Raw genomic sequence first — 16,343 nt, forward strand, 5'->3', positions numbered from 1 at the left:
TTTCTTGCAGAGATCTCTTTTCCTATTTTTTCCTCTACTATACTTTTTTTAAATTTTTTTTTCTCTTTTTGAAAATCTATTTCTTTAGCTCTTCTAGGAATTCTTGTTGGGCTTGTGTCTCATCTGAATTTTACTTTGAGGCTTTGCTTGTAGATGTTTTCAAGCTGCTGTCTTCTGTGTTTGTAACTTGAGCTTCCTTATCACCACTGTCTTTATGATCAGGTTCTTTTTTTTGTTTCTTTGCTTCTTCCAGGCTCCTCTCTGACTCTGGACTTCATGGTGGTGTTGGGCTCTGTTTACTTCTGGGAGGAGGGAAGAATACCTTGCTGGAGCTTGTCTTTTTGTGTCCTTCTACTGCTTCTCATTGCTCTCCTGGTCTGACTGAGCTCTGCAAGTTCCTAACACAAATTTGGACCTAGTGGCTTGTGTATGATAAGAGTTTCCACAGATGGCTGCTGGACTCAGTCACTGTTAGCTCACTGAGAGGATCTGCAAGTTCAGAGAGACTATTGGCTCCCTTCTGGTCTTGGGCTTCTGTCCTGCTTATCCCACTGCAGGTTTATGTGCTGGGTTACAGTTACCAGCAAGTCACTAAGAGTCACTGCTCTGTTCCTGGCTCAGAGCCCTGCAGCTAAGTTTCCGGAACTTGTTCCTTGGTCAGTGCTCAGCTAGGCCCCATGCTCTAGAGACCACTTTTCTCCACCTGAATTTGTGATCCAGAGCTGGATAATGGGCAACAGCGTTGCCAGATGGCATCTGTTCTGCTCCCAGTACAAGTTCAGAGTGCCTCTGATACTTCCTTCTGCCCCGGTGCTTCCTGCCCTGATGCTCTGCCTTAGCTCCCTTGTTATAGCAAGGGGTCAGAATATTCCTCTTCCTACTATCCATAATGCCATGCTGTGCTTCTGATGAGCTCCCCACCCAAATGTTTGCAGACCTCTCTGCTTTTCTAAGCTGCACTGGGTAGAAAAATGACTCACTGTGACTTTTTCTTGGCCTTTCCAATCAGAATTCAATCTATTATGTTTTCTAGGCCTTTGTGAAGGAGGTATGCTAGGTGAGCTAGGCAAAAATGCTACCTCTCCCTCTGCTGCTTTTACTATGCCCCCATGAAGGTTCTTGTCCAGGCCAACTTGGTGAGTCTCATACCAATAGGTACTTGAAAGGACATCAGTGTGAGAGCAGAGTCAAGATGGTGGAATAGAAACAGGACTTCTGCACAGCTCCAGCTTCCACCTCCTCCAATTCATGTAAAAAATGGCTCTAGACAAACTTTGGAGCTACATAACCAGAAAATGACACAGAGAAGCTAACCTCCTGCTGAAGTCAGTCGAGCAGGCTGGTAGGAAGAGGTCAGCACAGAGCTCTAGGAGCCAAGACCAGCCCCACGTGAACCCAAGGTTTTAGCCTGAGGGCGACCACAACGAGCTACTAGCTGGAGGGACTTCAGATCACCAGCAGCTGTGGTGGTTTCCAGAATTATCAACACATAGATGCTAAGGACAAAGTGAGAGGTTAGTGCAGTGTGGACTTTGGGATCCAGTAGTTCAGGAGTACTTTCCAGTCTTTACCCCCTGGAAGGAGAAGCCACTGAGGCACCGCAGCCGGCCACGCAGCCACCGCCATGTGGCAGCTTCAGCTCCTGGTCTACAGATTGTAGGGGGACCAAGTGACCAGTCTGAGGGGTAATTGCTCTTGCTTTTTCCAATCCAATCTGCTTGGATCTGGATTGCAGTCAGTTTAGAGTGGAGGTCCTGGGGTGTGTGACCAGCTTGCCAGAGTGTGTGGAGGCTCAGAGAGGGCACCCAACTAACAGCTCCAGCAGCTGCGAAAACCCCAGAGCTTGAGACAAAGCTCCCCTGTCTGGTAGCAGAGTCCTACTATGGCAAAAAGCTCAAAAGTCAAGTAATTGAGTGGCAACATGAGTAAGCAAAGGAAGCAAAGCAAGCAGAGCAATCCAACTTTACACTCCTATTTTGAGGACAAAAAGGATCAAAGCATGGAACAGGAGGAAGACAACAAAGTCACAACTCCTGCACCAAAAACTTCCAAGAAAAATACGAGCTGGTTATAGGCAATAGAGGACCTTAAGAAGGATTTTGAAAACCAAATAAGAGAAGTGGAAGAAAAATTGGGGAGAGAAATGAGAATGATGCAAGACAATCATGAAAAGAGAGTTAACAACCTGACTGAAGAAAATAACACCTTAAAAATAGACTAACTCAAATGGCAAAAGAGGCCCAAAAAGCCAATGAGAAGAATGCCTTAAAAAGCTGAATTTGCCAGATGGAAAAAGAATCTCGAATGCTCACTGAAGAGAATCATTCCTTCAGAATTAGACTGGAGCAAATGAAAGCTAGTGACTTTATGAGAAATCAAGATACTATTATACAGATCCAAACAAATGAAAAAATAGAAGGCAATGTGAAATATCTCACTGGGAAAACCACTGACCTGGAAAATAGATCCAGGAGAGATCATTTAAAAATTGTTAGATTACCTGAAAGCCATTATCAAAAAAAGAACCTAGAAATCATCCTTCAAGAAATTGTAAGGAAAATTGCCCTGATGTTTTAGAACCAGAGGGCAAAAAAGAGGTTGAAAGAATCCACCAATCACCTCCTGAAAAAGATCCCAAAAAGAAAACTCCTAGGAATATTATAGCCAGGTTCTGGAATTCCCAGATCAAGGAGAAAATATTATAAGCAGCCAGGAAGAAACAATTTGAATATTGTGGAAACACAATCAGGATAACCCAGGATCTATCAGCTTCTACACTGAGGGATCGAAGGGCTTGGAATATAATATTCCGGAGGTCAAAGGAGCTGGGATTAAAACCAAGAATCACCTACCCAGCAAAACTAAGTATCATGTTTCAGGGGAAAATATGGTCATTCAATGGAATAGAGGACTTTCAAGCATTCTTGATGAAAAAAAACCAGACTTGAATAGAAAATTTAACATTCAGATACAAGCAGAAAGAGAAAGTAAACAGGAAAAGAAATTATAAGGAACTTCTCAAAGTTGAACTATTTACATTCCTACATGGAAAAAGGATAATTGCAACTTATGAAACTTTTCTCGGTATGAGAATAGTTGAAAGGAATAGAAATATGTATATGTGTATATATACATATATATGTCTATATAGGAGGGTATATGGAGAATACTTATGTGAGTGTGTGTACATATGTGTACAGGTATACATAGAGGGCACAGGACCAACTGAATAGGAAGGGATGATACTTAAAAGGTGAAATTAAGAGGTGAGAGAGGAATATAATGAGAGGAGATGGGGAGAGACAGAATGGGGTAAACTATCTCATACAGAAGAGGCAAAGGAAAATGGTTATAATGGTGGGGAAGAACAGGAAGGCAAAAGGGAATGAGTCGGCTCAGGGAAGGAATGACGTACACACTAAATAGGGTATCTCACCCTACAGGAGAGTAGGGGGGAAGGGGATGAGAGGGGGGATGATGAAAGGGAGGGCAGGGGGGGGGGGAGGGAAGTTGGAAGCACACACTTTTGAAAAGGGACAGGATCAAAGTAGAAAACAGAACAAGTGGGAGGTGGGATAGGAGGGAGGGAAATATAGTCAGTCTTTTACAATATATCTGCTATGGTAATGTTTTGCATAGCTACACATGTACAACCTACACTCAATTGCTTATCTTCCCAGTAATGTTGGATGACAAGGGAGGAAGTGAATGAATCTGGAATTCAACGTTTTAAAACATATATATATATATATATATATATATATATATATATATATACTATTTATTAATATTATTTTACAATGTAACTCGGAAATAAGATATACAGGCACTGGGGCATAGAGATTCACCGTGCCCTGCTGGAAAATCGGAGGCGGAATGGGGGAAGATATGGGAGAGAGCAGATTGGAGGAGGGGATATCCAGTGGAATTGCTATTTTGGGGTGGTGTGTAGGGGAAAAACGGGGAGAAAAATTGTAACTCAAAATCTTGAGGAAATGAATGATGTAAGTAAACTAGAAGTTAATAAAGCATTTGATAAAGTTTAAAAAAATGAAAAGTCATCAGTGTGTTAACTTCTTAATCATTTATGACACAAAAGAAAAGCATAATTGATAACTTTGTCCATTTAAATGGAAATACAAAAACAAGAGAGTCCCTGTAGTCAGGCAGATAAGAAAGTTCATTTGGAAAGTAAAATTCGGGGGAAGGGATAAGGAAGGAGCTGGTATTATAAGCATTCAATAAGTGGAACCCTAACAAAATTGGCCTTTATACCCCACAAGAAGAGGTCTGGCAAGGGGAAATGCAGCCAGAACCTCGCTTTTCATCTCTCCAAGGATTTTCAGAATCTATGATTTGGAGGAGCGCTGAGGCCCATGATCCAGTCGTATCCAGTTCCCCTAATGCTCTCTGACAGCATTCCTAACAAATGGTCATCTGGCTTCTGTCTGAACACTTTGCATGTGACAGAGAACCCACTCCTGACAGAAATGGGATACACAATTTTTGGATGCCCTTAACTTTTACAATTGTTTTTTCTTTAAATTTCTTAAAAATAAAATAGATTTTATGGATATTTATTTTTCTGTTACCTAGAATTCACTCTTCCCAGTAAGTCATCCTTTACAACAAGGAAGAAAAAAATCAGCAAAACCAATCAGGACATCGAAAGTCTGACAGAATGTGCAATGCTTGTGCCTCCTGGACTCCAGTCTTCGCAGAGGCAGGTGCCTTCTTGTGTCTCTTCCTTGAGGGAAAGCTTATTCTTCCAAATTCTGCAACATCTGCTTCTGCGTTGGGGTTGCTCCTGCTGTTTACATTGTTGCAGTCACTTTGCATACTGCTTTCCTGGCTCTGCTGACTTCACTCCTGTTTGGCATTCAGAGCTCTTCCTTTTTCAGCCTTGCTTAGTGCCTTTCTCCCACCTGACTTTCTTGCTGCTCCCCACATGCAGTAATCCCTGCCCCTCCTCCATGCCTTCGCACTAGCTGTGCACCTTCCTGGAGTGCACATTTTCCTCCTCTTCGCCTACAGCAGGCCTCCCGCCCTTTACATGGGGCGTTTCCTGATACGCCTGGCTATAGTAGGGCCTCTCGCCCCATAGTACGCTGTATGTATTGTGCATCTATCTTGTATATGCTCCCATTTGTAAATGTTGCCTCCCCCATCAGAACGTAAACTCCTCTAAGACAAGGACCCCTTTGATTCTGTCTTTGTATTGCCAGAGCCTCGCCCAGGGCCTGGTCCATCTTTACTGCCTTGATGGTGGCAGAAGAAGCAAATGACCCCCAAACATCTCAGGGGCTAGATAAGTGTCAAGGTCAGATGCCATACAAATGCATCTTCTTTAAGAAAAGGACTTACCCAGATCTCCTTGTTTCCAACAAGGTCAGTAAAATCTGAGTGCCATTGACTAAGCAGTTTTCAGTCAGGTCTCCATCGAACATGTTCTTGAGGAGCTGTTCCACACATCCCTGTCTGTTAAATAGACACTTGAGTTACTGTCAGAGAAAAGGAGAATGCATCAAAATCATCCTGGGCGTTCTAAGGGGGAAAAAAGACGAAATGAAAGGAAGGCCATTGGGCACATTGAAGGTCCCACTAAACAGCAGGAAGGCTGGGCTGATGCAGGGAAGTTCATTCTCCCGCATTTACTCCAGCAGGACATCAAGCACAAAAGCACTGAGCAGAACATTCTGAAGACAGCCCTGAATAACAGTGCAACAAGGCAAAAATGAAGTGTAATCAATGCCCAGGTTGAAATCTCCACTAAAGCAGGCAGGACCCAGCTGAAGCAGAATTAGAGGACAATATGGCCATAAGCCCTGTGTTACTGGGTACTCACGACTCCAAGACTGTTAGGAGGGGGTCAGGCTCAGAAATCTCTTGTGTCTGACTGCTCTGGTCTCTGCTGAGTCGGATGATATCACAGAGGGTCTGAGAAGCATTTGATTGTCTCTGAGAATAATCACAAATGATAAGAATCACTCCATTAGTCCCAAAGAGAATTGTCACCCAGAATAAAGAAGCTAGTATAGGAGAGATGAAACTACATATTCCTTCTGCTCCTCCATTGATAAAAACAAAACAAACTTGTTCCTGTGCATTCAGAATCAAGGCTTTTCTGCACCAAGTGAGAGTAGCCTTCTTACTGAACATTAAAGATGGCAAAACGGACAGCTTCACATAATCTTCAAAACAGCAAGTGTATGCACAGGACCTGAACATTCAACACACATTTATTACCTACTATATTCCAAATGCTATTTTGTGGATGATGAAACTAAGGGTCAGAAAGATAAAGTGACAAAGTTCATAAGGGACCAAGGTGGCAGTCACAACTCAGACCCATTTACCAAGCTGCCTCTCTAGAGGAGATTAAATGAAGTAATGTATTCCAAAAAGGGATGGCTTCCTTTGTCCCAGGGAAATGCAAATATGATGACAGAGCTCTAATTTCCTCTCCTCAGGAATGTGGATCAAGACTTGTTTGGGGAAGGCATTACCCTACACTATTAAAAAAAAAAAGATTTTATGTTTTTATATCATCATAGTGATCTCCAGTATCCTCCACCACCGCCCCCAGAGCTATACCACATAACAAATTTATATAGTATTTTTAAAGCTGTCCCCCTCCCTCAAAAAGAAAAAAATCAGCAAAACGGATCAATGTACTGAAAATGTCACCAGCGCTGCCATGTGGAAACCTTGTGCACAATCCCCCTCCTCCAAGGGTGAGTTGGGGATATCTTCTCATCTCTCTTCATCCTGGGTCCAATTCTGCTGGGTCGTTATAATTGTGGTACATTTACTTTGAATTTTGGGTGCCCCCCCCATTTACATTGTTGTAGTCTATAGATGTTTTTTTTGGCTCTATTCATACTGTGTCACGTGTCTTTGTATTCATCATACACATTACAGTGCAGGATATTCCATCCATTCATGTGCCACAATTTATTTACCTATTCCCCAATCAATGCATATCTACATTACTTCCGACTGTCTGCGCCCACAAAAAGTGCCATAAATATTTTGGTGTACTTTAGGACTTTCTTCTTATCAATGACTTATGTGGGGAGTAAGTTCAGTAATGGAATCTCTGGTTCAAAACATATGGGCATTTTAGTCAAAAACTTTCTTTACAAAACTCCAAACTGCTTTCCAGAATGGTTGCATCATTTCACAGATCCACTAACAATGCATTAATGTGCCTGTCACTCCACCCGCCTCCAACACTGAGTGGCCATTTTGGGTCATCTTTGACCATTTGCAGGGCGTGAAGTAAAACTCCAGGATGGTTTTGAGAGGCATTTCTATATTCATTAGTGATTTGGAGCATTTTTCATGTGGCTGCAGACCCTCTGCAGTTCTTCTTTTGAAAACTATTCCTATCTTTTGACCACTTATCTGCTGCAGAATGGCTATTCACCTCACATATGTAATTGCTGTCTTGGATACCGAACCCGTATAAGGGTTGTGATATAACAGATTTTTATAGGATATGATCTATAGATTTTTCCCCCATTTACCCATTTCTCTTCTCATCCAGGTACATTCATTTTGTCTCTGCAGGAACTCTCGTAAGCAAAGTTACGTACTTTATCTTTTGTAATTAGCTGTCTCTAGTTTGGTTAAGAATATATCTCCTAGAGGTGGCCAGGTGGCACAGTGAATAGATCACCAGCCCTGGAGTCTGGAGGGCCCGAGTTCAAATCTGGCCTCAGACACTTGACACACTTACTAGTCATGCGACATTGGGCAATTCACAACTCCAATTGCCCTGCCTTCCCCACTCCAAAAAGAAAAAAAAAAAAAGAATATATCTCCTACCCATAGCTGTGAGAAGAATATGATATACTTCTAATTTTTTAAATAGTTTAATCGTTAAGATGAAGGCTGCATATCCATTTAGAATGTATTGTGGAATATGGCATACAGTGTTGGTCTAAGCCTAATTTAAGCCAGATAGCTTTTTCATTTTCCCAGGAGTTTTTTTTTTAAATCAAACAAGGAGTTTATTTCCCCCTTCCCAGATAATTTATATTTTCCACTTAATTGAACACTGGATTACTGAGCTCTACTGTTTCTGATTCTCCTTTGTTTAGTCTGCCCTACTGATCTTTCTCTCTATTTTTTAACCAATGCTGTTCAGTCATTTCAGTCATGTCTGACCCTCTGGGACCCCATTTGGGGTTTTCTTGGCAGAAATACTGGAGTCATTTACCATTTCCTTTTCCCGCCCATTTTACAGATGAAGAACTGAGGTAAACAGAATTAAGTGACTACTAGTAAGTGTATAAGGCCAGATTTGAACTCAGGAAGATGAGTCTTCCTGAGTCCAGGCGAGGTATTCTCTGTTGCACTTTAATCAATACCAGATGGCTTTGATGACTGCTGCTTTATAATATAGTTTGAGGTCTGGAAGTGTTATTCCCTCTTTATCCTTACTTCTTTTCATCATTTCCCTTGATATTCTAGATCTTTTCTATTTCCAAATAAATTTTACTATTTTATCAAGTTCTATAAAGTATTCCTTTGAATCAAACTAACTTTGGTAATATTTTTATTATGTCGGCATGGACTAACTATGCATTGAAGATTTAAGTTGTTCTTTATTTCTTTTATTTAAGTTGTTCTTTATAGAGCATTTTATAATTGACTCTCTACAAATCTTTTGTGTATTTTATGTATTTTGTAATTATTTGGAATGTGATTTTCTTTTCTATTTTTGCTTCTCAAGACTTATATAGGAATGCCGTTGATTTTTGAGGGTTCATTTTGTAGCAGGCAACTTTGCTAAAGCTATTAACTTAATAGTTAATAGCTAACAATTAAATTGTCTTCATCAGTACCTTTGCTGATTCCCTAGGGTTTTAACTAAGTACAGCATATCCAAATAAGGACAGTCTCTATCTCCTCTTTACCTATTTTTATGCCTTTAATTTTTCTCTTGTCTTATCAATGTTGCTACATTTCCATAATGATATCAAATAATCATGGGAAAAGTGGGCATCCTCGCTTTACTTCTATATTTACTGGAAAAGGTTCGAGTGTATCCTATTACACGTGATCCTTGATTTTGGTTTTAGATTGACGCTTTTTATGATGTTTAAGAAATCCATCTGCGCCCATGCTCTGTAGGGCTTTTAACATGAATGAGTGCTGCACTTTGTGAAGGTTTTTCCCGTGTCTATTCATGATATGGTTTTGGATATCTTGCTTTTAATGTGATCCTAATGCATCCACGTCTTAACAGAGGATTTCTTGGCTAAATAAATCACTGTAGTATGCTCAACAGGATTTTGTTTTAAATTCTTTAGTCAAGAATTATTAATGATATTGGTCTAAAGCTTTTCCCTCTGTTTCCTCTTTCCCTAGTTTAGGTATTAGGACTATATTTGTCCCACCAAAAAAAAAAAAAAGATTCTAGGAGGCTGTTTTCTCTCTCACTTTTTGAGAATAATTTGGTAAAGATGAGGACTGAGTGTTCTTTTAAAATATGATAGAATACTGCTGGGAATTCATCAAGATCAGGAATTCCTCCCTCCCCCCAACTTTATTAGTTCCTTTACAGCTACATCTATTTCTTTTTCTGAGACTGAGCTATTTAAGAACTCTATCTGGTCTCCAGATAGTTTGGATATTTTACATTTTTGAAAGTATTTCTCTTTTTGGTGTTTTCCGTAATGTTAGCATATAACTGTGTGTACTATGTTCCATTATTCCCTTAATTTCTTCAGATTCTGATGCAATTTCAACTTGTTCATTTGCTATTTAATTGGTTTTATTTTCTGCCCTCTTCTTTTTAACCAGATTAGCTAAAGGTTTATCCATTTTATTGGTCTTTTCAAAGATCCAGGTTTTAGTTATCATTTGTTATTATTTGTTTCCAATTTACCTATTTCTCCTTTACTTTTTAATATATTTTTTTGTCCTTTTTTAGGTTTATTTATTGTATTTCTAATTTCTAAAAATGTATATTCAGTTCATTAATCCTCTCTTTTTTCTACTTTGTTAATGTTTGCTTATGGGGATATTATTTTTCCCCTTTAGGACTGCTTTAGCTGTACCCTAAAACTGTCATCTGTTGTTTCATTATCATTTTCTTTTACATAAATTTTTCTATAATTTAGTTTTTGATCCAACTAATTATTTGAGATTTCATTGGGTCTGTCTTTTGTTTGTGGTCCTTGAACCAAGGACCATCTTGTGTTATGATTTCTAAAGGATGTATTTACTATTTCTACCTTTTTACATTTGCTTGTAATATCTCTGTGCCCTAATACATGATCAATTTTGTAAAAAGTTTCATGTAATGCAGAGAAATATGCACCACTCATTTGGAGTCCTATTTAGAAGCTACCAAAAGTCTTTTAGTTCTAGTTTCTCTAGCAATTTTTTGAGTTCCATATTTTTCCTTCTATCTTCCTATTAAAATTATCCAAGTCCAAGATATAAATATTTTATTCTCCTGTCCCTACTGTGCTAATTACTGTACTAATGTCTTCTTATAGCTCAATTAACATTTCCTTTAGGATGCTTAGGAATTTAGAGAGTATATGTTTATTACTGATATTGATTTGTTATCTGTTATTACTGATTTCAATTTGCTGTCTATGCCATGTTCATTTCAGTAAACTGTCATGTCTTTGTTAATCCCCTTTTTAATTTTTTGAATGTTTGTTTTTGCTTTATCAGATAGCATGATTGCAAGTCCTACTTTTTAGGATTCACTGCTTGTTTCTTTGTTATTTAAATGTGTTCCTTGGAATCAACAGATTGTAGGGGTTTGCTTTCTTGAATCCATTCTGTCACTGTTTCATTTTACTGGACTGTTTAATTCATTCACATTTAAAGTTATGAGAAAAAGGTTTATATTTTCCTTCATTTCTCTCTAACACCGTTTTTTCCCTCCAAGTTATGTTGTAAACACAGTATAATGTCTTTTCAGTTTTAGCTTAGTCTTTTTTAAGGTGGGCCTATTCCCATCAGCTTGCTTCCCCTCGCCCCTGGTTCCCTTTTATTTGTTACCCCTTTCTCTTTGGAATTGTGATTATTAATTCCATTTTCTGTCCTGCGTTTATTTAGTTGTTTAGTTCTACTCTTTTTTCCCCTCAGTCAAGTAGACTTTCCTCGACCTCTTTTCACCTTAAACAGTACCTTTTTATTTTTATGTTATAATTTATTATTATGCTTATTAGTCTTTTAAACTTTATTTTATGTGCTCCTTTCAAAGAGGATTTCTCTCATGCTCTTCACTAGCCAACCTCTTTTTCTGTCTACCCTAGACCCTCAATCTCTGGTTCATGACCCATATAATTAACTAGTCTCTCTCTATTCTCTGTATTCCTCATGGAATCAAAATTTCCAACACATCTATTCTGGGCTCTCCCCTGTAGGCAGTTTCACCCATGGCCTTGTGGAGCTGCAAATTCCATTCTACCTCATTCCCAGAACAAAAGCAGTTCTTATACCTAAGAGAACACTGACCCATGGCACAACCCCTCCTCTTCACGTAGCTCATTATGCAGCCCACCACTAACTAACACCCTTTCCCTCATCACCTTCCTTCCCCATTTGTCTCAAAATCTCCTCCATGAGCCCATTCCTTCCCACTCACCCAGATACCAGATGCCCCCGAACTTCCAAGTCACCCCCACACTCCAAGGTAGGGCAAGTGGTCTTTTCAAGTTCCAAAATCCACTAGACAATGCCCACCTCCCTTTACACAACATTTCTCTTTGCCCGTAAGGTATTCATCAAAATAACCCCCATCCACCACCAAATTCAAGCCTCCCTCTTCCTTTCCACCACTTTTCAATCTCTTCCCCCTGACCGTTCCCTATCCCCTGCAGGCTCTTCTCTTCCTGAGAATCCCCAGAAGTCACTTTCCCTCAATTTGAGGCACAATGCACTCCCCGTTACTGCTCTCCTCCCCTCACACATGTAGTCCCACCAAAAAAATAACAATAATAATTTACCCATAGGCAGGGCATCGCAAGGTTTTATCCACAGTGACCCAAGCCTGCCTCTTCACTGTTACCTCCACCCGACTTCTGCCTTCACTTCGATCTCCTTGTGTACCTTTAGAAAGAAGCCTCCTACTGGTCTCTCTGATGTCACTTGTTTGCTGTTGCTCATGGCTAATGCATTTTTCCTTCCTGCATTTCTGCTGAATGGAGTGTTCAAGAATAAATAAAATCTCCATGTCTGGTTTTCTTCCTAAGAACATTTCAAACGCCTCCTTATTATTGCATGTGCATTTATAGGTAAGCTCAGATCTGTAGGGCAGGTCAAGTTTTGTTCCTCTTCAGAACACATTCCAATCCTTCCTTCATTTCTCTGGCAGGTGCACAACAGCCTTAAGTCATATGGATTTCCTTTCCTTTGTATGTGAAGGTCTTTCTCCTGGTTGCTTGAAGGACCTGTTGTTTCTGAATTAAATTGTTAAAATGGATCAGTATGTGTCTTGAGCTTTGCCACCTTCCCTCTGCATCTCCCAGAAATGATCTTTGAACTCTTTCCATCGGTATTGCACTTTCTGCATTCAGAGGCTCTGATGGGTTTTCTTATACTATCACTTGCAGTATGGTGTTCACTTCTGCTCTTTCGGGAGCTCCATAACCTTTAAATTGTCTCTATGCATCCCATCTTTATGAGTAAGATGTTTTGTTTGGACAGACAGCATCTAGACTTCTGTGTATTTGCATTCCCAACCAACTATTCTTTCTTTGTTTTCTTTAGTGAGATTTGCCATTTCAGATTCAAGTTTTTCTGTTCTGTCGATTATTTTTGCTGTATGGGACAAAAATTCTGCTCTCATAATTATCATTTCTCTTTTTAAGCCACTCAGGAACAGCATGTTGTAGTTCTACAATCTCAAATTCTGTAAGGTCCTCTCTCTCTCATCAAGTATTAGATCATTTTCCTTTGTTTTGCAGTATTTATTCACAGATATGTAAACTCATTTACTGTATCTAGAGGTCATATTTCTTTCGTTATTACGGTTTTCCCTGTTGATTTTATGTGCTTGTGTTCAGGGTCTTTGAGATTTCTTCTTCCTGAGATCTTGGGTCCCTTCAGTCTTTTTTCCCCTTATTTTCCTCTATTGTTCACCTTCTGAGTCCCTTCCCTCTGACAGTGGTTTCCCTGGGGACTAGATCTCAAACCTCTGTTTCCTCCCACAGTGGGTGATTCAAGGTTCACCAGCCTATGCTTCTGACCCAAGTAATTTTTTTGGAGGACAGAACTAGTCCCAGTTGGGTGCTAGGCTCTGTCCCTCAGACTTAGTGAAGTGTCACATAGTCACCGTCCCCCTCCCCCCCACACACACATACACAGTGCTCTGTCCTGTTCTCTGCTCCTCAGTTTTATGGCCCAGCAGTCCAGAGGGTTGATGCCACTGTAGCTGGGGATGATTTCCGTCATTTGGAGTTTGGTCTCCAAGGCTCTGAAATGAGGGGGAAGTTAGAATATGAGATTCAGCACTATTTCAAGCCCAGACACATCCTTCCCTATTTTCTTTCTTCCTGACACTCCTGGAAAGTTCTGTTACAGTTCAGAATGCTGATGGGGTACTGGCCATGGGGACCCCAACATACGTCTGCAGCCTGGAGCCCAGATTTCCAAGGCACTGGAACTGAGGTGTAGGGTTGGTTTTCATTCCAAACCCACGGGTCAGGTCCTTGGGTCGGTTGATATAATGTCATTGCTAGTGATATAGTGGGTGATGGAGGAGAAAGTGCTGTATGAGCTCCAAGTAGGTGTGGTCACTTTTTTTAAACCTTCTTTTGGGTTCCAGGTGACTTAGACCATGGAGACAGGTGAAGTTCCTTGATCTTTAGGATGTAATTTCTGTTTTGGAGAGATGTGAGAGATTGTGAGGAACAGAGAAAATGTCTAATCCTCACTCTTGCTGGTCATCTGAGCCAGAACCCTATACTTTTTAGTCAAGTGTCAGGATCCATGATGTTCTCTCCACTCCAGGGACACATGTATACCTGTGATCACTAATTGTGAGGCTCCCCTATCTTCAGCGATGAACAATCTCTTAGCTGCTGCATTTCCCCAGGCTCCCGCTCGGATGTATTTGAGTGAAGAAAATAAGATGTGAAGGTGGTCAGCACACCACTATTCTCTCTTTGTAACTTTTAGCCAAGCCCTGGTCAGCCTGTCCTACAGGGAAAGTTGCTGTGATGAGAATAGCAGAAAGTCATAGGAACTGCACATCCTACAAGAACTGAATTCACCTCCTCAGTGGTGGCTATGGAGATGGCCAGATTTTAGGCTGCCTCCCAACAGTCATTCAAAAAGTCCAAGACAGTCTTTGTAGCACTGTATATACATGATGTTGGGCAGAGAAACCATGCACAGAAAGACAGTGTGTAGATGGGCCTGGAACAGATTCTGGAGGCAGAAGACCTGAATTTAAGTCCCAGTTCCAAAAACCATGAGCAGTATGCCACAAGGGTCTCTCAGCTTGGCATCTCTGTGCCTGAGCTGGCTTCTCCGTAAAATGGGCACCATCCCTGCACTGGGTCCTTCACAAGGCTGCTGTCAGCACTGTGAGTTACTGTCACTTTCTGCCCCCGGACAGAGAGACTCCACTGCACCTCTTCTTCACATTTCCTACACACCCTTGTGTCACCTCTGAAGGGCTTGGGTACATGGGCTCTAGCCTGATAATGCACACTGCAACAACAAGGCTGAAGGAAAACTTAAGAAACTACTTGAAAAAATGAGAGCCACTAGGCTGAGATGAGGTTTTTTTAAATTGTTTTTTGTTTCATTTTTATTGGCCAAGAATCAAAGTAGCTGAAGGGACCAGGGTTAACCTAGAGAAGACTCAGAGAAACAAGACCATCTTCAACTATCTGAAAAGCTGTCAGGTGGAAAATGTCATGAGACTGGACCTGACTTGGCTTCAAAGGTCACAATGAGGAGTGGGTGAAATCTTCAGAGCTGGATTTAAGCTTGATGCCAGGAAAGCCTCCTTACCAAACAGAATGGGCTGCCTCAGGACATGGCAGGTCTTCACATAAAGTCCAGATGACCACTTGTTGGGGGTGTTCTAGTGTGTATTCCTTTGAAGGGAGGCCCCTTCCAATCCTTCCAATCCTGTGATACTGTTGCACAAGGCCAAAGGGAGGCAGCCAACAGAATTAATTAACTTCAGTACCCAAAGCAGATGTTGTTTGGGCCTTTTCCAAAAGGCTTGTCAGCCTCCATTCTGAATGCTGCAAACAGAAAAGGGGAGCCTGGGAGCCCCTCTGAACCACCCTCCAGTGTGGAACACCACCGGAGCCTACCCAAACATGAAAGCCTAAGAGGCAAGATTCAAATGACTCTGAGTCAGGAGCAGAGGCCACAGATATGAAGATGTGGGGCAGCTGCCATGCCCCTAGCTTCCCAGACTCACTAGCAGCTCCACTTTCGGGGCTCTTTGGACAAGAAGCAGAGACCTTTGATTCCAGTTATTCAAGGTTCAGAGCAGATGCTCTAAAGTGACAAATACTACAGAAAAACCCCTGAGGCTGCATCCCATAGGAAAACAAAGCCTCTTTCATTCACTGGAGTACAACCCAGAATTCAGGTCAGCCAAGAAGCAATGTGGTTATGAGACAGATGGATTGAGCCCTATGGAAACACATAGGAATGCCCATTTTTTAGACCTGCTGCCATCTTGTTCTACAATCTACTCAAAGAGGCTGGACTGCTCACCAGCTACAACTTGAGTGCAGGTGAGCCCGAGGGCCTCGCAGCTCTGAAGGTTGGGGGGAGGTAGGGGGATGGGGGTGGTGAGCAGCCCAGGCTTCCTACTCACATCTTCATCCTGGCTCGAGTGGATCAGCTCCACAAGCCTCTCAATGACGTTCTCTTCATTCAGCCACTAAAAGAAAGAAGAAGACTTCGAGTCACATGTGTGTGCCAACAACCAGGCCCTGGATGCCAGAAGCCTCCGTGGGAGGCCATGTGCTGTAGTGGAAAGAATTCTGCATTGGAAACAAGAGGACTTGAGTTCAAATCTTGTCTCTGCCACATACTACATGGGTGACCATGGTTATATCACACTTAATCTCTCCGGGACTCAGTCTTCTCATATGTCAAATACAGCATCAGTCCTCTTTTAAATTCCCTTCTACTTTCAGCTCTATAGCTATGATCTTGTGATATATTATATTACATGTACACATGTTACATGTACAAGGAGAAATAACTACCAGGTAATTGGAGAGAGAGGGAGGGGGAAAAGGAGGGAAAGAGGGGGGGAGAGAAGGAGACAGGGAGACAGGGAGGGAGGGAGAGAGAGAGAGAGAGAGAGAGAGAGAGAGAGAGAGAGAGAG

The 16,343-nt window shown here is 41.3% G+C and overlaps 1 protein-coding gene across 13 annotated transcripts in view; it reads right to left on the reverse strand.

The window, feature by feature from the left end:
* PPP6R2 (protein phosphatase 6 regulatory subunit 2) overlaps positions 1 to 16,343 on the reverse strand; it is a 170,811-nt gene that overhangs the window by 42,595 nt on the left and 111,873 nt on the right. For all 13 annotated transcript variants that reach the window (XM_069102963.1, XM_069102958.1, XM_069102957.1 and 10 more), the window contains 3 exons: positions 15,824 to 15,889; positions 5,846 to 5,958; positions 5,365 to 5,478 (listed from right to left, as the gene is read on the reverse strand). In XM_069102963.1, the coding sequence (XP_068959064.1) occupies positions 5,365 to 5,478; positions 5,846 to 5,958; positions 15,824 to 15,889 (293 nt within the window). The remainder of the gene's footprint in view (positions 1 to 5,364; positions 5,479 to 5,845; positions 5,959 to 15,823; positions 15,890 to 16,343) is intronic.

The sequence above is a fragment of the Petaurus breviceps genome, unplaced genomic scaffold (assembly GCF_028583685.1).
Source record: "Petaurus breviceps papuanus isolate PSGF00001 unplaced genomic scaffold, PetGlider_PUasm1.0 558, whole genome shotgun sequence".
In the NCBI taxonomy this organism is placed as follows: domain Eukaryota; kingdom Metazoa; phylum Chordata; class Mammalia; order Diprotodontia; family Petauridae; genus Petaurus; species Petaurus breviceps.